Below are 22576 nucleotides of genomic sequence, written 5' to 3'. Positions count from 1 at the left end.
CACACACCTTCACCTCCAGTCTTGCCCCCCCGGGAGCACTTCAAAGATTGCTGTACGGTGAACAAGCAGACACGATTGGCTGCTACAACGGAGGATTTTCTCCATTCCAACATTATTCAAAATAGATTTTCGACAAAGGGCGAGGCAAACGCAGGGAATAAATCAAGGCCCAACAGTCAGCAGATGTCAGAGGCGAGCTCGTCTGATCAGTGCCGGCTGGGATGAGGTCAGGCGGGTCTTGACGGACCTTGGCAGCTGCACGCACGCGCGCGCGCGCATTCGCAGCCCTCCCCCAAACACTGCCAAATCAATGCAATAAACAGCACAGAGAACGCAAAGGGGGACAAGGATACGTTTTTTTTACATTTTTATTAGAGATTACAGATTATTGCTCGTCATCTACCGTCATCACTTTCCTCTCTTTATGAGACAAGACATGTTTAGGAATTTTCACCTTTTTTTTTTTTTTAAGGATTTACAACAATAAATACAAGAGATGATTTATTTTCCTTCCTACGATTTTTAAAGGTTGTTATATCTGTATATAGAATGTGTGTATTCTATATATAATACATACACGCGATGCTGGTGTCACCCCTGCCCACCGACCCACGGGTCGATGGTCAGTTTGAGGCTGACAAAAAAACGGAAATTCTCCCACCCTCAAAACGCGCAGGCTTGGATCCTGAGGCAGCTGTTTATAAAGCACACATACACACGCAAATGTAGACACACACACACACACATTACAATCACCATTCACTCGTGCAGGTCACACTCACTCTAGGGCAAAAGAAAAGCACAAATCTCATCCGGAACAATTTGGGAATTAAGTGTTTCGCCAAGCTGGTTGTGCAAGCTCAAGATGGTCTCCGTTTCACTCTTATTAACAGCACAGCCGCAAGATATCAAAGCTGCGGCGCACATGCGGTTTCAGAGTGGTTGATCCCGCTACTTTAAGCAGAAGAACGCAAAACATGTGAAAAAGCAAGACAAGGAAAGCTTGCTTCCATAAGAATCATTTCAGTTTGGAAACTAAACTTAATAAAAAAAAATTTTAAAAAAAAGGAAAAACTTCAAATTTGGATCCTTTGTTCCCAAGCCAACTTTCTGTATGTTTTGGTATCTTTGTTAATATAATCACAGTATTTATTCATATAGGTACATTTATTACACATATAATTTGAATATTTCATTGCTTATCTCGATTACATTTATTGATCTAAGACAATGAGAGGGAGAAAATGTAGAAAATTTGTCATTTCTATATAAATATGTAAATATACAGTATGTAATGATTTGACAACACTTTGAATACAATATGGTACTTTTTATGAATAATAATAATAATAAAAATCTCCCGAATGCTTTTCATTTTTAGCCACACTGAAGCCGAAAGGCAGTTTAAGTGACAGCTGGAAGAACCAATCACTGTACAGTCAGGCTTTTAAAAAAATAAAATAAAATGGACTGCTACTGTAGTTTAACGAGGAGGAATAGCGTGTCAAGTAATACTTACAAAAAGAAATATGATTGGACTGTGAGATCCTGGCTAATTCCCACCTGTCCAGGTATTATCCCACCAACCGGAACAATACACAAGAATAAAAGTATAAAAGATGACGACAAAAAGAACAAGGGAGGGCAGGGGGTAAAAAGCACAAAATCTTCAATAAATTGTCTTCATTTTTTTTTTTTTTTTTTTTTTTAAATCATGGTTTTTCTTACAAAGTATATATATTTGAGTATTGGTTGAAACCATAAAAAGGTGATGGGAGGAGAGTGTGGCGACGCACACGTGAGAGGAAAAAGGGGAAATCAAAAGTCCTCCGGGGGGAGACGAGGCTTCCCGGGGAGCGAGCTGGTGGCAAACAACAGCAGGAGCCGCATCCTCAGGGTTTTAATTAATATCGTCAAGTGGGAATAAATTAAATGACTGCCCCCTCAGGCGCAGCTGGAGCCCTGCCCTCCTCCCCGCTTATATTCATTCTAAAAGATGTGTGTTAACTTTCCTGTCCCGTCTTCCTCCACCTCGGCCTCTTAAGAGTTTGTGCGGTTTGAGGAGTCCTGCGGTCTCCTTTTGTGCACTGCCCCGAGACTGCTTTAATACCTTGATAAAAGACACAAAAAATGAAATTAAGAGACAGGGAAATGTAGGAAGCTTCTCCTCAAACTGTTGTGCCATTTACGTTGTGAATAAGGAAAAAGGTGACACAACAATAAAACATTTTCCAAAGTCAGATATTATTCGGGACCCAAACATTGTTTCCATGTTGACAAAATGCATCACAAAAACAACTGAGTGTTTTCATACCGATAGTAGTTTGGCTTAAAGGGACCATTCTTGTTCAAGCCCAGATACTTGGCCTGCTCGTCACTCAGCTCTGTGAGGTGCGCGTCGAATGTCGGCAGATGTAGGCTGGCCACATACTCATCTGCACACAACACACACACACACAAGGGTGGCATTAATGAATCATTCAGATGGCAAAGAGAAGAGAGAGCAGCCGGCTTTTCATCTTGCCATCCTCCCGTCGGGTTCCTCTCACCCCCCTTCTTTGTCAAACGGTTTCCTTTCCGAGCGCACAACGGTCCAAGTCACCTACATTTTGGTTTGCTGTCGTTGTTTACCGTTTGGCCCCTCTCACTCATACAGAGCTAAAACGTATTCGACTGCGAAGGATCGTCTGTCGTGGGAGGCAGGCGGATTCGAACAGACGCAGCCCACCTCATAAATTGGGTGAGGGAGCGGAGAAATTAAACACGCCTGGAGGCAAAACAGACTTATCCTGACTTCCTCTACTTTCGAATACTTTAGTCGCTCCATTCCTTACTCCGGCTCACTGAGTATTTACATTATTAAGAGTTCTGTAGTATTTGTTGCAATGATATATAAGCTGCACGGTGGGCGACTGGTTAGCACATCTGCCACACAGTTCTCAGGACCGGGGTTCAAATCCCGGCCCCGCCTGTGTGGAGTTTGCATGTTCTCCCCCTGCCTGCGTGGGTTTTCTCCGGGCACTCCGGTTTCCTCCCACATCCCAAAAACATGCATGGCAGGTTAATTGAATACTCTAAATTCCCCGTAGGTGTGAATGTGTGCGTGAACGGTTGTTTGTTTCCATGTGCCCTGCGATTGGCTGGCGACCGGTTTGGGGTCTCGCCCCAAGATTGCTGGAATGGGCTCCGGCACGTCAGGAGAAGCGGAACGATAGATGAATGAATTAATCAATGATATATAAGCTATGGGTTTTATATAATTTAGAAATACAGCCCCCCCCCCCCCCCCCCCAAAAAAAAAAAATGGTTTATCAAAGTGTATATATACATTTTTTACATTTTTCACGTGACTCAACCCTGAAAAGAGGTTAGTGGGCTCCCTGTGTATGCCGCAAAAAACAAGCAACACGATGGGTAGATGACATGAGGGTTTGATAAACAATGTGGCTCTTGAGCACCACATTTCAGTTTAAAGTAGCTGGCCTGGATCACTTTGCATTTTAAAAATAGTTATTGAGCAAATATTCTTCACCAGTGACTCTCAAAATTCGGTACCAGTATGAGCGCTCCCTCTAGTGGTACGTGAAAGATTCCCTGAATTAAATACAAATTTAAAACCGAAGATCTTACCCATCTTCTTGGGCAGAAGATAAACATCCTGCTTGTAGCGTCCATCTGGAGCATTATACAACTCTATCAGAGCCAGGGCCTGACCACACAAACAGACACGTCATGATTCCTTTTGCTTCTCACGGCCCAATGAAGCCATCGACAATTGTCCGGCTCTACCTGGGTGGTGGCCGTGATAGACAGCACAAACGTGGGCACGGTGGAACAGCTGAGGTTCAGAAGACGACCCTGCAAAGTAGATGAAAAAGACACCCCAAAATATTAAAATAATAAGAATGTCTTTCACAGTAATTATTTATTTATCGAGACACATTTATACACATTCATTTTATGTAAAATTTTCTTTACTCCAGAGAGTGCATGTGTGTGTGATAATAGAGGTGGATGGGGCGTGATTAAGAGGGGCTGATGGGGCGTGACACCCTGACTTGGCAGGTTGTCTGCTTGGATCCGTCACCACCGCTCTGGTTCTGTCGCAGCAGTTTAAAAAAAGTCTCCATCCAAACATATTTTACACACGTACTAAGCAACAAGCGCAGGAAACAAAGCCTTACTCCATATGAAACGTTCAATTACCTTGCCATACAGTGTCTCATTCATTAAATAAACCGCTTAAAGTGCATCGATGAGTTACTCTTAAAGGCGCATATCGAACATACAGACAGTGTAATCTTACAGTATTATCTATAGATTTTATGCCTGCAATTTAGTGTGCGCGCACGTTCAAATAAGCTTCCCATGTCTTTACAAAGTATGTTTTAAGTAGCTGAATTGTGTTAAAAGCGTATTAACGGTGGGTCGAGACGGGGTTTCACTGTATTCAAATCGGAGACCATTATCGTATGCGTGTATGAGTACCTCGGCCAGCAAGACTATCCTTTTGCTGTCTGGCCAGATGACGTGGTCCACCTGAGAGCGCACTCTCTCCCAGGTCAGCTCGGGCGTCCGCAGACTTGCCTGCAGATTCACAGCAAAAAGCGTTAGAACGTGTCTACGGCCTTCCCATTTTTAGATGGGGATGAGCTTATTCCAATCACGACAACTAGAATGCTTCATGAACTACGAAAGCCAAGAAGATCCTTTGTCAAGGCTCAGATGAAACCAGCAGTAACTATGACAACCATCGAAAACTAATCTGTCCTTATTCAATCATGTCCCACTCGGCTGCATTATACAGCGCTGTGAAAAAGCATTGGCCCCCTTCTCAAATTCTTATATTTTAGCATAGTTTCCTTACTTTCATGTTGAAGATCATCAAACAAATGTAAATATCAGACAAATATTACCCCAGGGGACTTAAAATGCTGTTGTCAAATGGTGGTTTCATTTACTAAGGTAAAAAAACAAAACAAACAAACAAACAAACAAACAAACAAAAAAACAAAAAAAAACAAAAAAAAAACAGGCTTCAGTGTGATCAGTGAAACTTAAATTAAAAATATTTAAAAACAGCATTTTAAGTTCACTTGAGTTATATTTGTCTCATGTTTACATTTGTTTGATGATCTTAAACATTAAAGTGGGCAAACCACGGAAAAATAAAAGAATTGGAGAAGATACATTTTCACAGCACAGTGTATATGAAAACCTACAGGCTTTTAAGACGATTACTATTATGTCGTGGATAAAGATTTTCCCAGTATTAACATTATATAAAGAAGTTGGTGACTGACCACGTCGATTTCGGTGTTGGAGTGCCCCATGTTGCAGACGATGCAGCCGTTCTTCATGCGGTCCAGGTTCTCCCGCACCACCACGTTCTTGTTGCCTGATGGGACGACAGCAAACGGAAAATCAGATGAGGGAAAACGTGGCCCCAAGAGACCTAGTAAGGGTAATTAAATTCTAAATGTTAAATGAATGACTTCTCAGTTCATCACGGTTAATTAGTTTGACATATAGTTACAGTGTACAGATTAGATCTGGGAAAATACCATAAAGCTGTATCTTTGGGTACTGCAAAGATTCCCAAACACTGTGCTGCGAGAAATGATCCAATTTCACTTAATTTGTCCCAAAATTACTCGTGCTGTATTACAAATAATGTATCTTTGTTCATCTACCTATGCAGATCAATGAAATGCCTTTCTGCTATGTCGCAGAAGGTACAATTAAACTACTTCTCTACTTTTGCCATTCGTGCAAGAGTATAATAGCTTTGTTTTCAATTTAACGGGCCGATATTTGAATAAGCAAATAAGTCAATCTATGAGTACATTGACACAATATCATCACGGACTCCTCCTGAATACACAGTGAGTGGCCTTCCCGAAGTTATTTCCATCTTGCTATATAAATATCTTGGGTGAGAAACACTGAGGCAGTAAAGCGCTCAAATAATTCTGAGTTGGAATAATGACTTCCACAAGCTGACGTTCTTCATCGTGTAGTACCGGCTAATCTAGCAATTATGCTGTACAAACAAAACAAAGGGAGGATGCGAACACACCCGTGCAGGTGATGACGATATCCACTTGTCTGATGACTTCATTGAGCTTCACCAGCCTGAAGCCATCCATGCTGTCAATGGAAAACAGAAAGGAGAATGAGACTGAAATGTCAATAGTGAAATGTCAATAGCGGCGTTGAGAAAGTACACAGGCGGGTGGAGGTGTACCAAGCCTGCAAGGCACAGATGGGGTCGATCTCTGTGACGTACACAATGGAGCCCATTGCTTTGAGTGCGGCGCAGCAGCCTTTTCCCACCTGAGGGTGCCAAACAGCAAATATTCAATTGTGTATCAACAACCATGTGAGAGGAAAGCCAATGCGGGTGAGGAGCTTTACCTCTCCATACCCACACACCACCACTTGTTTGCCTCCAAACATGACATCAGTCGTCCTCTTCAATCTAGAAACAAGCGCCAGTGGCAGTCAGATTATTGAAGGTGGAATTTAATTGTCCTTCTAACACATCCAAAAATGGGCCCATACCCATCTAGGATAGACTCCCTGCAGCAGTAGAGGTTGTCAAATTTCTGTTTGGTCACAGAGTCGTTGACATTCATCGCGGGGACGCACAGCTTTCCGGCCTTGGACAGCTGGTAAAGCCTGCGAGTGTAATGTGCATAACAGTGCTATGAATCATATATTAGGTGCAGTGGAACTAATTGCTTTCATCCATCTATCGGGATTGCTTTTTCTAGAACGGTGTGTCCTGATGTACATGTCACCACTAGATGGTGATATGGCACCAGGAACTGGGTGAGACTTTTTAAACCAGCACTCATCCTGCATTTTAGTTTAGTTTAGTCTTTTTTTTTTTCTGGAAATAGTTTGGTCCTACCTGTGCACACCAGTGACACTCTCCTCCACAATGCCCTTGATCTTCTTGAACATATTGGGGTACTTCTTGTAGATCCAGTGGGTCAGGTCGCCACCGTCGTCCAAGATCTGGAGGCAACGTGGTACAATGAGAGGTTCAGCACAGAGGCAAATTGAACTGCTCATAACTATGATTCAAAATGCATTAGCGACTACATATAAAGAAGGAACAAAGACGAGATACTTTTATCAGAGATAAAAGACACAATGTTTGTGCAGGTCTTAAACAAGGAGTCTTTCCTAAGTTTAAGCCGAGTAAGTCCCAAGTCCTAAAAACTGGTGACATAATCGGCATGTACAGGAAAATGTGGTACCATGTTGGGCTGCCAGCCTTCCACGTTGACACAGCGATCGATACACCACCAGAAATCGTCCTCGGACTCACCCTTCCATGCAAACACACTGAAACCTGGACACACAGAGATGCTGTATATCGAAAGAGAATAGGAAGAGAAGAAACAAGGGCAAGACGGTGTCCCACCTCCTTCTGCCAGAGCAGCTGCCACCTCATTTTGGGTGGAGTAGATGTTACAGGCCGCCCATCTGCACTGAGCACCCAAAGCTGACAGAGTTTCCATCAGCACCTGAAGGGAGGGGGCCGGAAAAAGTTGATTCTCTAAACCTAGAGTACATTCCCTCACAGACTGTGAGCAGTGTCAAACGAGGGAGCTCAAAGTTTTTGGGTCCAGGGATTCCCTCACACGGGAGATTCTAACAAGTGGATTTCAAAAATAACAATTTACAGTGTTCTCATAATATTATGCCTTTTATTCTGGAAAAGATATTCTCAAAAGAAAGGAGAAAAAATACACATTTTCAGTTTGAAAAAAGTAGCACTTTGTTCCTGTTACCTTCGAAAACATTTTTAAAAAACATTCATGGAGGGATATCAGATTTATGTGATGATACGTTCCAATCCTATCAGGGATTTTAATTGGGCCAAAGGTCGTGGGAAGTGATTGGTTTATTGCTTCATCGGCACACCTGTGTTTTTTTTTTGATTTGACATGATTTATTGAAAATTATTTTGCAGACCCCCAAGCTACAACTCACAGACACCAGGGATTCCGGGGACCCAGTTTGAGAACCACTGCTCCATAGGACAGGATTGTTATATATATATATATATATATATATATTTTTTTTTTTTCCACACTCACAGCAGTCTGGGCAGTAATGTGGGTGCAGCCCACCACCTTGGCGCCGGCGAGGGGTTTCTCGCCCTGGGCTCGCTTCCTCAGAGCCATGAGGGCCGGCATCTCTAGAGGGGGAAAGCATACGTCAGGCATCTGAATGGATAAAAGGAGCGTTGCGTGAAGGAATTCATTGTATGATCATTTAATCCCTCTAATACTTCATCGCTAAGCCGATCGACTCATCCAGCTGAAGGAGGTACTGACGCTAAAGATGGTTTTATGTGTGTGCGTGTTTGTGAGTTGTGTTTGAGTGGCAGGGTTCAACTGAGGCTTAATTTCTACAACATCATACTAGCAGTGATTGAGTGTTCCGTTCAGGGTGAACGTTCATCGATTTGGGATTTTTTTCCCCCCCCCCGCAGAACATTGCTAGAACTATTCACTGAAAAACACACCTACACCATGCCTATCCGCATATTTTTTATGCTTTTTCTGTAACACCGAAGATGCTGGTTTCACAAACCTGTCCACGCCGTGTTGACAAAAGAAACCACAGTCGAGCAACAAACCACAAACCTTGCTCGGCTATCTCGATCTCTCGGCGTCCAAAGTCAGCCTGCTTGATGTTTTTGATGCAGAAGTCGCCGTTGCCCTTCGAGTTCTTCTGCTGTTTGTCCCGAGGAGACGTCTCGTCATCGGAGCTGTCCGTGTATGACGCCGCTGGAAAACAAACAGCAGATTTGTCACCATGACGGCGTGAATAAAGTTATGAATACCCTGATTTGGAGGTTGCAACCCTCTTCATGAGACCTTGGGTGTCTAGACAACCTCCTTATTATTGAATCAAATGTTAGAGGTTTATACCAAGCTTTGTATCTAAATAATGTACTGAAGTGCAGTGTAGACACACAGTGGCTATGTGAGACATAAACAGGAGATTGGAAAGCAACAAGGTGGTGAGAGCCATTGGTACTCTGCGACGTGTGCGAATCTGACTCACCACACAACCCGCTTTTGTTGAGGAGACATCCATCACAACATCACAACCCCAAGAGCGCTTTCTAACAAGCTCGCACAGCAGCGCCAGGCAGAAGTGCTCACCTTATCCGGCCGCACCGTAAAAACTGTAAAAAGGACACGCTGTGTGCTGTGCCAAGAAAGAAAAAGGGTGCGGGGATAATTTGAAAAAATGAAAACCCCTCTGACCTCTTCCATCCATACAGACATAAAAGGAAGGGCGGGTGCAACAATGACGACGTTATCTTAAAAGTCATAAGGATGAATGTACAGATACTGGCAAAGGACATTGCAGCAACATCAACCCAAGAAATATTTCTAAACAGTCCAAAGCCGTATCTAAATAGAACATACATGGCCAGTGGAGATGATCACACTAGGCATACTCCAATTGTTTATAACACTGGATAGAGGACATGTGTTTGCACCATAAAACCTGTGTAATGGACCAAAATGACTGTGATGCGATCATGCAAGCCTTAAAATGTGTTTAGCCACCATTTTTTTAAACAATGCTGAAATGAGATGAGGAACTGAAAACATTGATGTCAGCAAATGAAGTAAAAAGGGACTTTTTTCTCCCACTGAGTTGAACATATTTGCCTCATAATATACGACTGTTTAAAAGGTAACTTGGAGCACTTTGGCTCCATTCTGTCCAAATTTGTTTCGGATAGGGCACGGTGGGGACTACTGATTAGCACGTCTGTCTCACAATTAACTCCTGAGGTTCTGCGTTTGAATCTCGCCTCAAGCTCTCCTGGGTGGAGTTTGCATGTTCTTATTGCGCTTGTGTGCGTTTTCTCCAGCTTCCTCCTACATTCCAAAAGTAATGCTTAAAGACCTGACATGAGAACAGAGTGGTCTTGGGGAAAGTGTTACCAATGGAAACCATCAGAGGAATTTGAACGACAGGTGTGAGATGATTCTGTGAGAATACAAGGAACCGGCAAGAGGAGGAAGGATACGTTGGCTTACCTGAACTGTAGCTGTCTGTGGACGACTGAGAAATGGAGCGCGACAAAGAACGACGGCCGATCTTGGATGGCCGCTTGTTGAACTCCTGTTTCTGGTCTGCGAACTGGATCTGCTGGTCGAGAGGAAGACAAGATCAGAATTTGGTGCTTTTGAAACCGGAATCACCAAAACATTCATTTTGCCAACAGTCAAGTGTAAAAATGGACCTGCGACATCGAAGGTTACTGATTCAAATCACGCCATGAATCTTTCCACAGATCCTTCTGTACTCGTATTATCAATATATTATAATTTGAAAGGATGACTTATCCCCACCATAAATCAATGTGACCGGGGGGAAATGCGCAGATATTGCTGGAGCCCACTGTCAAGGAACTTGAAAATCAGCCAAGCTCTTGTCGTTGTGGTTCTTTATGGTCACTAATCTCTTCTTGCAATCCAGCCCAAACTGGTCCGACAGCGCAGGCAGACACAATGCAATTAATTGTTTCCCTTCCTTTCGTTTGGGCTCCCTTTAGCTCTCTTTTTAGTCCCTGACTCCTGCTACACACCCACAGTTATCATGCCCGCTTGGAGATTATTTGGTGGGATTAATAAAAAAACTGAACAATATGAATGCGCAAGTAAAAGATTAAGACTAACTAGGGGTAAGATACAATTCACGGACAATTTCTCAGCTCATAAAGCCCCTGAATTGCAGAATTTCAGATGGCAGATACTGCAAATAACTCGGCCAGCCATAAAAAGGGTGGGTATAATGCAGATTTTTGTCTGCTGAGGTTTACCCGATTGAGGTTAGATGATGGGCTTTAGGAGCTCAGAGTGGAGAGATTTGGGGTAATTTTGGGAGCCAAGGAGCCGCGGCTCGAGGTGGCTTAAGAGTTGTTTTTAGGACAAAACTAGCGCTAGTTAGCTGCAGTTCTAGAACACTAGGTACAGTACTTCCACACGAAATGAGAAGTGCGATGCGAGTGAACAAAGGTTAAGTGAGTGCATTCAAGTGCAAATTCCTTGGAAAGCCAGAGCTTTGTCAGCATTTATAGAAAATCTTGTATTAATCTGTTTTATAACGTGCTGCGATTAGATTTAAAGATCAAATTTCACGCTGCAAATGAGCTGATGTTCTAATCTGCTGCTCATTACAAACCAGCCAGCTAAATGCGGGTTAACCATTCCAGCATTTTACCAGCCAGATCTGAGCTGTCCACTAGCTGAGTGGATTAATAATTAATAATAAATGAGCACCTCTCAAACAAGAGCGCAGTGTGCTCGGTTTATGTAAATGTACCGCATCCATTGATTAGTGGTTGTAGTAAAGAAAGCAGAGTATAAACTGAACTAAGATGAAAAGAGCAGCAGGGGGCACACTCAAATGAATAATTTGAATAATCTCTTACAATGTTCTGTCAACATACATAGAAGAGCGTGGCTTTAGAATGACTGAAAGTAAAGACGTGCTGTTGGATTTTGGTAGAGAAGATGGTCTAAGCCCGGTAGCTTATGTCTATGTGAGAATCCCTTAAGTGACACTAAGCACTAACCTAAATCAAGAGATCACACTGGCTTGGTTTTTTTGTTTTGTTTTTTTGCACTATCTGCTTATGATGCTATACAGTGACAAAGCAAATAACTGACTCTGAGGAGGTTGTGTTCCGGGAAAGCGCAGTCAACAGGTTAGTTGAGACACCGTGTCTTGGGTCAGTGGAAAAAAAACAAAAGCACCCTCAGGGCGAGAGAAAACAAACACACAGGGTGACATGATACAGCAGAGTTTACCCACAGTCATTTAGCGCAAAGGCAGCTAACTAGCAGTGGAGGCTAATAATGCCACCACAATGTAATCTGTACAAGGCAGCAATGCTACCAACTCATCTGGAAATGGATGGAAGTCTACGTTTCTAGATACAGTGGACCCCCACATATTCGCGGTCTGGGTTCAGCATTCGGGAATTTACCTCTTTGCGAGACTTTACATCGGCCTGATCGGTATCGCCCGATAATTAGCATTTTATGCAGGTCGGCTTTGTCATAATTCGTCGATCCGATCTATGACGTCATTGATCGGCTCCGCAAAAGACATTTACTCCGTGTCGCCATCGTGTACAGCATATTTGAATCCAAAATCTAGTTGATTTTTAGCCTTGTCACGCGTCTTTTGACGTAGTACTGTAAATATCTGGATCAGACTACAAGACAAATTTGGTCTTTCACGATTGCACTATGTCAGACTACTGCAATAAAATCTTGTACTCTGATACCACCGCATCCCGTCTTTTACAGTCACTGGGCTTTATCTTGTCAACTCAAACGCGACCGGATACACGCGTTACCATGGCGATGACAACAACAACAGATCGCAAATGTAGTGTGTGTGTGTGAGGACTTTCATTCATGCATTGGTTGAGGTATGTTCACGTACTTTTAATACGATACGCCTCACAAGCAGGCAACAAAACGTTAGGTAGCCTAGCAAGCTAGTGCTAGCACTAACGGTTGTACGTAAACATGCCGGCGTTCTGTTGACTCATGCTTTAAAGTTTCAGTGTGTACGAAGTAATTTAATTACACTTCGTTAGCACCCATTATTTCTGTCATGTTCTTATGTTGGTTTGACCTGACTGAAAACTTAAAACTTACGTCAGTGGCCAATCCTTGAATGCCCCCTAGAGGTCATTAATGTTTTACCTTTTGTCTAAGATGCTAGAGATTACTTTTGAAGATACTCAGTCGACAGTACACAAGTATACATAGTAAATGAACAAGTCATTTAAATAGACACATTACTCAACTTGTGATCGGATTGTTGATCGGTTATCGTTTTTTTAACTCCCTGATCCCAAACAGCATTCCCTGTTTTTTTTTCTCGAACTTACCTTCTGTTATTCGCATAAAAACTTGTGTATTCACGACTTTCAGAAACGTGGCAAACAATATTTTTTTTCGTGGTAAAATACTGCCTGCAGTATGTATGATTTGACTGATTTGCATAATCTGTTTAATTGAGACGACAAACAAACAAAATTTGATGTATGGGCAAGCTATTGATACCCTGCTGCTAGATAGCGCCAGCGAACGCCACAACATCTGCTCAGCAAAATTTGAAGTACGAGTTAATTGAGTTATAAATTCAGTCACAGAATTAAACCGGTAAATCAAGGTATCGCTGTATGTATTTGCAAGATCGTCGAGATGGAAGAAACCCTTGTGTCTTTGGCCATTTCAAAATCTTTAAAATAATTTCAAGTATGTATTGCCAACATGGCAGATAAGGCCTCAGGTTTGACCACTGTCGCTAATCGATAAATTGGAGGAAAATCTGTAACCAGGCGTTCACAGATTAAGACACTTTGGCTTCTATTAGATAAGGATGCGGCTAACGTTTTCCCAGCCAACTGAGAGGATATAGAAGGTATTTCTGTGAACCACGGGAACGAACGTTTTCATAGGTGCCTCTCCGTAGGAAAGAACTGTATCAACAAAGTAATGACGGCTCGGCTTGAATGTGTTCCGACTCAATATGCAGGCACAGGCAGCTGTGCCTTCAATCATACAGCTGTGCGGTCTGCAGGGTTTTCGACACTCGTCCTCTGCGGTAACATGACTTGCTTCCCACCCACAACGGGAGGGCTTCATTCTCTGTGGCTTTCGAGACCCATAGAGACAGAAACCTGATTCTAATCAAACACAGTAGAAGCAGGGAGCCCTATGGAAATACAATCTCTGACCGATCAGCCGGTCCTTGATTTTCTACTCTCAAAAATGGCACAAACACAACAGAAGGATGGGGGCGGATGGTGATTCCCACTCTGCCTCCATGATAAAGATACCGTAAATTCATATTTACCAGGCCCTCAGCCTGCAGTCACAGTTACGCAACTTCATAGGCTCAATCTGGGCATTTGCACGACAACATGAATAAAAAGACAGGGATCCCTCTAGTGTCACAAGAGACTGATCCTCAAGCTTTGCCATCTGTTACTCAATGGCATTACATAAACGGCCGCAGATTTGAAGATATTTTGTATGCGGTGTCATGCTTTTATCAGCGGCAGTGGATTTTTGGGTCTTTACAAGACATGAACTGGCTTAGGTGAATTGGGGACAATGGAGGCAAGTGGATGTTGAAAAAGTTTAAAGTGATGTGGAAAAGAAAGCCGCCTCAACTGGTCTCTACAATCAATCATCAACTGCCCAGGTAAATAGCCACACCAAAGTCTCCATTGTCTTGCGAGAGATGCTGAATCATCCATGCAACCAGTGAACCTTCAAACGACACCCACAACAAAAGAGCCATTGTCCACAGAAGCTGGGCTCGCCCGCGAGAAACACCATGGAAGTGATACCGATACTTCTCAATATTGAAATGGGGCATCGGGGAATTGTTGTATTTTTGTGAATAACAAAACCGGAGCAGCTGTGATTTCTAACATTCCAATAGGGCGGGAGAAGTTTGCAACTCCAACACGACACCTGACAAAATCATTTACGCAACCCGGTACGCTTCAGTTTGGTTTGCACAAAGAACACTCGAAGACAATCCGCACACTCACGAAGCAGCTGCTGTCGGCCACAGTTCACACCCTGAGGCTCACGTGCATATTTGAGGTCACATGCCATCCCATCAGGCGCCACCTCGTGTGTTTTAATAAGTTTAAATGTGGAAGGGATGTAACTATAACAAATATGAATAATAACGGTCTCTCTATAGCACAGATTTCAACCTACAGTGTCTAGACCGTATCCCTCGCCATAAAATGGGGTTCACTATATTTTTCTATTATCCTCCTCATCCAATAACCAAACACGTGCGACCACTCTCACCAACAGGCGGGGAAAGGAGGAGGAGGCAGCTATCGTGAGGTGGCCCGCCCGTGCACACGTCGGGGGCGCTAGCTGCCCCCGAGGGCGGCTGTGATGTAAGAGCGCTTCCTGCTGATTAATGTGCGCCGACAAGCGCTGGCGTGGTAAATAACGCCGCGCATACATGCACGCGAGGCACACAGCTACCAGTGGGCTCGCACGTGCATTGCCAGAGCCTTCATGTCAACAGGGGCTTCGCTATACAGTACCAGCCAGGAGGAAGTCATCCTGTTGTCGTTTACACCACAGGTTCTCAAACTGGGATCCAGGTACTCCTGGGGGTCTCCAAGCCATAACATAGGGGTCCACGAAATAATTTGGAATAAATTGTCATATCATTTTTAAAAAATTACAAAAATTAAAAAAGCATAAAAAGGGCCTGGCAGTCAATACAATAAACAGAAACAAACTACTCCTCCATACCTTAGCTTTGGGCCGATTAAAAGCTCTGATATGATTGTGACATCACATAAATCCATCATTGTTTCATGAATAAAGTGGTGCGTTTTTTTTTTTTTTTTTTAGAATAAAAGGCATATTAATTCTGAAAGTTTATGAATTATGTCATTTTAATTCACTTTTTTTAAAATAAGTGCAGGGGGAAAAAATAAAATGGGAAATTGGATTTTTGTGGAACCCTATATAATTTCATGATTCTATTTTAAGGCCATATCGCCCAGCCCTACGTTTCATTGTCACCCCCCCCCAAACACACACTCATACCTTCATATCATTTAAAACAAATAAGCCACCTTTATGAACGAATTAAATTCTATATAAAAAGGACTTATTACACAAAAACGACATGTTACACATCCGTGTTTCCTGTTATGTCGATCAGCCTCAGGTCGCCTCACATTTGAACGGTGGTTACGTGACCTTGACAAAGTCACCGCTGCGGATAATATGTTATTCAATCTTGGGACGTTTGGCTTCATAACGGGAGTGGAAATATTTGATGGAGCACCGTATCAACAATATCACAGCTTTTACGCAGTTGCGTTAATGACCTGTAACAAACATGAGCATGCGTTTACTCGGGCAAACATCCATCGGTGCGTGCGGTCCATCCTGTTACCTTTTGGCCACTCTGGCTCTTAATGGCTCAATAAAGCCTTTCAGTGGTCTGAAACGCTTAAATGGATTGGTAATCCCGGTAATTAAACTCGATGGGACAATTAACCCCGCAAATGTTGGAAAACCACTGAATGATTTTGTTGGGAGTGCGCAATTTCAGTTGTTTGTTTTGTATGTATTCATCTTCCTCTGACTTTGCCAAAAACAGCCCTCATTCCCTAAGGGCTGACTATAATTACATCAAACAACATCAAGACGGGTGGTGCTGCTCTATTTTTGAATGAAACAGCAGGTCAGTGAGTTTCTTTGGGACCATGAAACCAGTATTCAGGGGTTTTACTTCATCTTACTGACAAGTACATAACTATTATGGAATCAGAGTGTGAGGACTTCATGAAAGGCGCAGAAGCTTGAGAAAAACAACGCAAAACCCAATTTGACAAAAGTTCTCCAGTTTCACAAACACAACAATGTATTTTTAAATTGTTATTTCCCGTTGTTGCATTCCCCGTCACGTTACAAACTGAGCCGACGTCCACCCGTGTCCACGCCACTGGTCACATGGATGCACATTTTCACGACGTACACGCCGGTTTGTCAGTGAGGAAACCGAAAGGGTTTCACATTTCACACTAACACACAGGTTCCTGGAAACACCTGTATGCTCCATTTCCCTTCAGTCGCCTGAAATTGGGCAACATGGGTCAAAGAGGGTAGCTTATGTTAGAACGACATGGTTCTTAGTTTGTTTTTGTTTTTTTTAAATATCATTACAAAGATTCCAGAAAGGTTAAGAGGCACACACATCCCCCACTATATGGCGGGCAATATTGCAGATTTTTCTGTTAAACATATGTAGTTGTAACTTTAGTTTTTGGTTTTTTTGTGAAGCATTCGGGCAAGTCTGAATTTACAGTTGCGTGCCTTCATGTGGTATGATGTTGTGCTGCAAAATACCAAGCAGCACTGAGGTCTACTGGAAGAGATGCAGTGTACTTAGCAAGCAGAAAAGGCAGAGAAGGTCCCCAATAGTCGCCCAGTAATAGTCGTCGCTCCCACAGAGCAGAGATAATGTAAGCCTGTGAGTAAGTTGTATGTTGCATTCTCTATTTTTATGTGCTGCTGGGCCATGTGTGCTAAAGTAGCAGCTGTTTGAAGGTGTATAATTACTGTAATGCTAAAGTAGCAGCTGTTTGAAGGTTTATAATTACTGTAACATCGATGCTAACTTCGGTTAGCCCATCGCTGGTGTTTTGCATTAGATGTTAGGATTAAGCTAGCGGACTTCTGTTAGCTGAAATAGTCCATATTTTTTTGGCTCAACATTTTGGTGTTTAAACACAACAAATATGTTTTTAATTTGTTAGTTTTACAGTAAACTTCAACTGGGAGTACCAAATAAACAACTTGAAGCAAGCATGGTTTGCCTCTTATTTGGGGAATTGTGCAAGTGAGAGAGTGAGACCTTTAAAAAGTGTGTTTTACTATATTTAAATGTGTTAAAGCATGTGGAGGGCTAAAACTATATATAAAAAATATTTTTTAGATGGTCTCGCTCAGTGACGTGCCATATGCACAAAATTATATATTCCGTAAAAGGTACTTTTAAATCCTGAAAACAATATTCATTTTGATACATTATTTTTCCTGCAAATTACATGATATTAATGAAGGTTTTTTTCCTTACCTCAACTCCATTTTTGGGGAAAACACATTTTACATAGAAAACACAGAAAAAATAAAAACACAAATATCCAGTGGAAAAAAATACAATTCAAAATATCTGGAGGTACAATTGGACTTCAAGGAATCCAATAAAGTGCACAGAATTCAAATAAACACAATAACAATATGCTTCAAGAAACATTCAAGTATGCCAACCATTTAACCAGTAAAGGTGTTAATAAATGAATTGTTACATATGTTACTTATATCACACACACATATATCTTCACATCGCACAGCATTGGTCTCGCTATACCGTAGATTTTCACCTACTGCGAGTGGGTCTGGAACGTATCACCCGCGTTAAACAGGAGATCATGGTACTCAACAAAAAAAGAATGACTAGAACAATCCATCTGTGAAGTGCTAAGGCGACGTGTCAACGCGTGGCGACAGCAAGTCAAAGTGGTGTAAAGGACCAACAGTTCATTTCCTGAGTAAGCCTCAAAGGATGGAAGGAAGTGGTTAGGAGGGTGTGAACAGGCGCACGCCTTCACTTTTTTGCACTGCGAGGGGGCAGACCGAGGCCACGAAGCGCAGGAAGGGAATGAGGCAGTGAGTAGCGGCAATCTACTTCATGGTAGGAACAAAGCAGGGCCGATGAGAGCGAGGAGATGAAGCAGAAAAAGCAAGTGGTCTGACATGAAAAGCTTGGCGAGGGGCTATAATGGAGCCCCGCGACGGCCGAAAATGGGTTTCGCTGATAGCTCATTACATCAGCAATAAATCCCCTCAGAGCACAGCTGACATAGTCCTGAGACATTTTACAATTATTACCAGACAAAGACGAATTAATCTTTAACAGCCAGAAATATTGAACGTCTGTGTCACCGCTGACAATAATCAACATTATCTATGATGACTCAATAACCAATTAGTTTTGTCAGCACATTTCGTTGAACACAAAGCTATTATTCTGTTGTAAGAATGGCAACAGGTGGATACACAGGGTTATTGTACCTCCTGCCTTCCCATAAAAGAGGAATTATTGTTCTGCTTGTCACATAGAGAGAACAAAGCTGCATTATTTGAAGCTAATTAATAAGTGACCATTTCCGGCGGCACACCTGATGATCACTCACGGCACAGTGGTTGGGAACCCCTGCAATACAGAACCACAGAAACCATAAACTAGCACAAAACCTCATCCTTTTTACAAAGCTAATTGCATGCCTGCGCCTGCCGAAGTGTGCAAACAGACATTTACGTTCAGAACATTTTCAACTCTCAAGTTTATTCTGATGCAGTTAATTTTAACTCGAACACAGAAAGACACAAGGGGCTATTTGGGAAGCAGTGGGTCTTCCGTTTTCCTGACGCTATCGCGCAACATTCCCTTGTGTGTTGCACGTCGTACGGATGCGTACTCAAGCCTTTGGGTTTGTTCACACTTGCGGTACAAATGCGGAGAGCTGCACACGGAAGCCGGCGACCCAACCGAATCGAGTCACGTGACTACAACGCGCTGGAAATATTTTCCACCCTTTATTGAGCCAAGGGACATATTTTCCTGGAGAAAAACATCTCGCTGTACACAACTCAACAAAACACACATCACCAAACGGAAGATCCTTTAATTGTTCTGCTTGTCACTATACATCGCTAGCATAGACAGACGAACAGTACAAATTCTTTATTGGCAGTTAATAATTTTGGGACGATTTCCCGAGGCACACCAGTTGGGAATCACTGGTATAAATGATGTGACAGTAAAGGTTAGTGCTGATTTGTGTAGCCTTTATAAACAACCAAAGGCTTTTTTTTGGGGGGGGGGAATACATAACCCATTCCTCCGTCCACTCCATTTCCCATGTAGGGCAGCCACAGGTCACACTGTAAGCCTGTTAGCCGGCAAGCAATACCAGGAACACCAGCTTAGTTCATGTGACATAACGTTACATCAAAGCGGGATGATCTGGAATTGTATGTTGAATTTTCCATGTGTTCTTTTTTTTTTTTGGACACTGGGTGAATTTTGGGAAAAAAAGGGCGGAGGGGGGCAGTGGAGAATGATTAACTGTAGGTAACAGATGGTTTGCTGCGGGAAACCATCTGGGATGTTTGCCTTGGAAAATAGCAGGCGTTTAGAGAGAGAAGGGAAAGAAGAAAAAAAAACAATCAGACAAGTGGTCAGATGAGCTGACAGTTTGTTTTTTTTCCACCCCAAAAGAGAAGAAAATATATATTTGAAGAAGTGGGCCGAAAAGGTTTGTCCTATTAGCAAAGAACGCATCCTTACCGTAGATCTCAAATGCATCCATACAAGTACAAAACTTCAAATGAATAAGGATTCTAAAATCATCTTGCATATTTCAACTGTGAGAGACATCCCGGAAGCTGGGAGACATTAGCACCAAGCTGTGTGTGCACAACAGGTTACAATAAAACTAATCGCTGAAAACAGCTCACATCTGGGCCCCGCTTACAACACAGAGCTGGCGTTTTAATCCTCTCATGAGGATGACACGATAAAGATTAAAAGCGTTAACCGGTTGTAAACGCACCCCACTCTCCAACCCCTTCCACTTTCTACTGGACTGGATGATTTGAACAGATGCACATGGCGCGGCTGTGGTCATATATATAACGCCGCGTGCCATAGGAACCCTGTCTAGCTGGCAACCTATGCCTGATGTAACAGGGAATTAAGATTGCGTCAAAACAATCCCCGTGGATTGCCACGCATCATCTATATGAAACTGCTAATGAAAGTGAAATACCGCTCTCTTGGAGTCAAACTGGGAAATAATCCAGATGTGGGTGCTGCTCTCCGGGAGGTCCAGTTTTTTGCATTCTGACAAAGTATGTCCAAATTACCAATTGCTTCCTGGATGGCTTCCATAGTCAGGATCCAGTCGTGGTGCACAGGGCCATCTGTTCTGCATTGCTGCTGGGGTGCCCTCCATTGTGGGTTTTCTTCAGGGGGGGGGCTGCGTGAGTGCTTGTCACAAGGTGTCCAACCCATCGTTTGGTTTTCGACTAACGCGCATGTTATTTATGGTCTCATCGGAAAACCATTCCTGAACAAGCAACTGCAGATCAATAAAAAGGATCAATGCAAACCTCTGGCTCCAAATCAATGTCAAGTCGCTTGTCAGAGGAAATACACTACACAGCAGCCCCCCTCACGGGATTGCTTGTCCAACTTTTCCTTGAACATGGCCATTCCTATTCCCTTCAATTAGAACAATGTCCTCATGTCCAGACTGACACGTGTGAATCAAAAATGAGCCTCCTTTCAAGTGACAGCACCCATGTCAAGCTGTGTTGCTATAGTGACGGGTTAAGACAGTGGTGCCATGAGGGATCTGTGAGAAATTATTCAATTTCACTTAGTTGGTCCTAACAGTACTATTACTATGATACTTACTGGTCAGTATTAATACACTAATGGACATTTCATATTGCTTGATAACTATTTGTACCATTTTATGTCCTATTTTGGTACAGTGGCTTGTTTGCGTTCGTACTAAAGTGGCTCCGAGTTAAGTTAGTTTCTGGTGTTGCCACTTTTTAATGTAAAATATGTGTCTTGGCTTAATAAAAGGTTGGGAAACACTGTGTTGGAGCATGAAGGAAAATGGCAGTGGGACTCCCAAGAAGCATAACAGTTTGACGACTAATAAACATTCAAAAGTACATCTTAAGTTCACCAGTGTCCAGTCTTCAAAGTTCTGAACACTGTAAAGTGTTTATTTTGAGGTTAGGTCACACAGCTGAATCAGCCTTGTTCTCCGTTAGCATTGTTAGCTTAGCCACACAGCGTGCGCTCGGGGGGGGGAAGAAAGCATAAAAGGAGGAAAAACACAAGCGTCCCACTCGCCTTTTTCATGCGCGGTGCCTCGGCCACGGTGCCGTCGCGATTGACGAACGCCTCGCCGCCGTTCTGCTGCGGGTCCGGACGCTTCATCGCCGACGCCTGCGGCATCTTGGTGGCGTTCGGGGCGAGCAAACCCGGGCTGCCTTCCCCGGCTTTGGCGGAGGGCTCCGCGGTCGGGGACGCTGCGGTGGAGGAACCGGCCTCGCGCGGGTAGTTTCTGCCGATAACTCCCTCCGACGTCGGTGTGATGGGAGAATCAGCGGATAATTCCTTCGCGACGTCTTTGAGTTCGACCTCTGCCATTTTCGCTGCCACAACCTGCACAGACATCGCTCGTTTTCACCAAGTCCCTTTCCCCAACACTACAGCGAGGCGAGCGGATGTGAGCGGAGGAAGCTCAGGTGCGAAATGCATTCTGGTCCTTGTAGTTCTTCGTGTTTTTGGACTACAGCTCCTCTGACACACTTGCTAACAATTCACGTTACAATAGCGAGACTTTAGATCTGTGTTTTAAAAAGGAAACTGTTTCAATTACATGTGTGGGGAGGGGCAATTATCATAACCCACAAAAAAAGATGTCAAAACGCGAGATGCAATGTGGGAAATGTTGTTCACTATGAAAGGCACAGCATGGCACTACAAAGCAATTTTCGCCACATCGTTACGGTTTTGGGCAGTTTCAAAGTCAACAATGATAATCATTAATAATTTTCTCATGCCTTTTCAGAAAAACACAATATTATGCATTTGTCATCAGTGTGTTACCTGTGCTTTACTGCCAGGCCCAGTATTTACATTTGTGCTGCTGTTCTTAACCAGGTCGTTTGGATTCATTTGAGGCGCCACAATGAATCACATAAAGCTCACGCTGTGCGTGTGCACTGCATCAAACGAGAACAAGGTCAAAAAAAAAAAAACAACTAAAGCATGTGAACAGTGACATCAAGTGGTTAAAAAAAAACGGAAAAAAACAAGCACCGTTGAATGAAAATGAACAAGCGTTTACCTT

At 43.0% G+C, this 22576-nt stretch overlaps 1 protein-coding gene across 1 annotated transcript; it reads right to left on the bottom strand.

Moving 5' to 3' along the window:
- Positions 1-350: 350 nt before the first annotated feature.
- Positions 351-21980, bottom strand: ahcyl2b (adenosylhomocysteinase like 2b). Its single transcript, XM_061762872.1, has 17 exons — positions 21571-21980; positions 10086-10194; positions 8667-8810; positions 8115-8215; positions 7436-7538; positions 7269-7363; positions 6917-7023; positions 6565-6681; positions 6418-6481; positions 6248-6336; positions 6080-6150; positions 5304-5398; positions 4489-4587; positions 3790-3858; positions 3631-3709; positions 2315-2435; positions 351-2110 (listed from the first exon to the last, which is right to left on the bottom strand). Exons 1-17 carry the CDS (start codon positions 21895-21897, stop codon positions 2104-2106), a joined length of 1797 nt encoding a protein of 598 aa, XP_061618856.1. The 5' UTR covers positions 21898-21980; the 3' UTR covers positions 351-2103.
- Positions 21981-22576: the final 596 nt, after the last annotated feature.

The sequence above is a fragment of the Phyllopteryx taeniolatus genome, chromosome 22 (assembly GCF_024500385.1).
Source record: "Phyllopteryx taeniolatus isolate TA_2022b chromosome 22, UOR_Ptae_1.2, whole genome shotgun sequence".
In the NCBI taxonomy this organism is placed as follows: Eukaryota; Metazoa; Chordata; class Actinopteri; order Syngnathiformes; family Syngnathidae; genus Phyllopteryx; species Phyllopteryx taeniolatus.
Note: the sequence above shows the minus strand (reverse complement) of the source record. Positions and strands in the feature narration are given on the sequence as shown.

What these genes read in the sequence shown, in the direction of transcription:
- ahcyl2b (XM_061762872.1), bottom strand. Translation starts at nt 21,897, where the DNA reads ATGTCTGTGCAGGTTGTGGCAGCGAAAATGGCAGAGGTCGAACTCAAA. An exon ending in GATCGAGATAGCCGAGCAAG is followed by an intron (nt 8,216 to 8,666) that starts GTTTGTGGTTTG and finishes TTCCCCCTCTAG; the next exon opens with AGATGCCGGCCCTCATGGCT. An exon ending in ACATTACTGCCCAGACTGCT is followed by an intron (nt 7,539 to 8,114) that starts GTGAGTGTGGAA and finishes CCCTCCCTTCAG; the next exon opens with GTGCTGATGGAAACTCTGTC.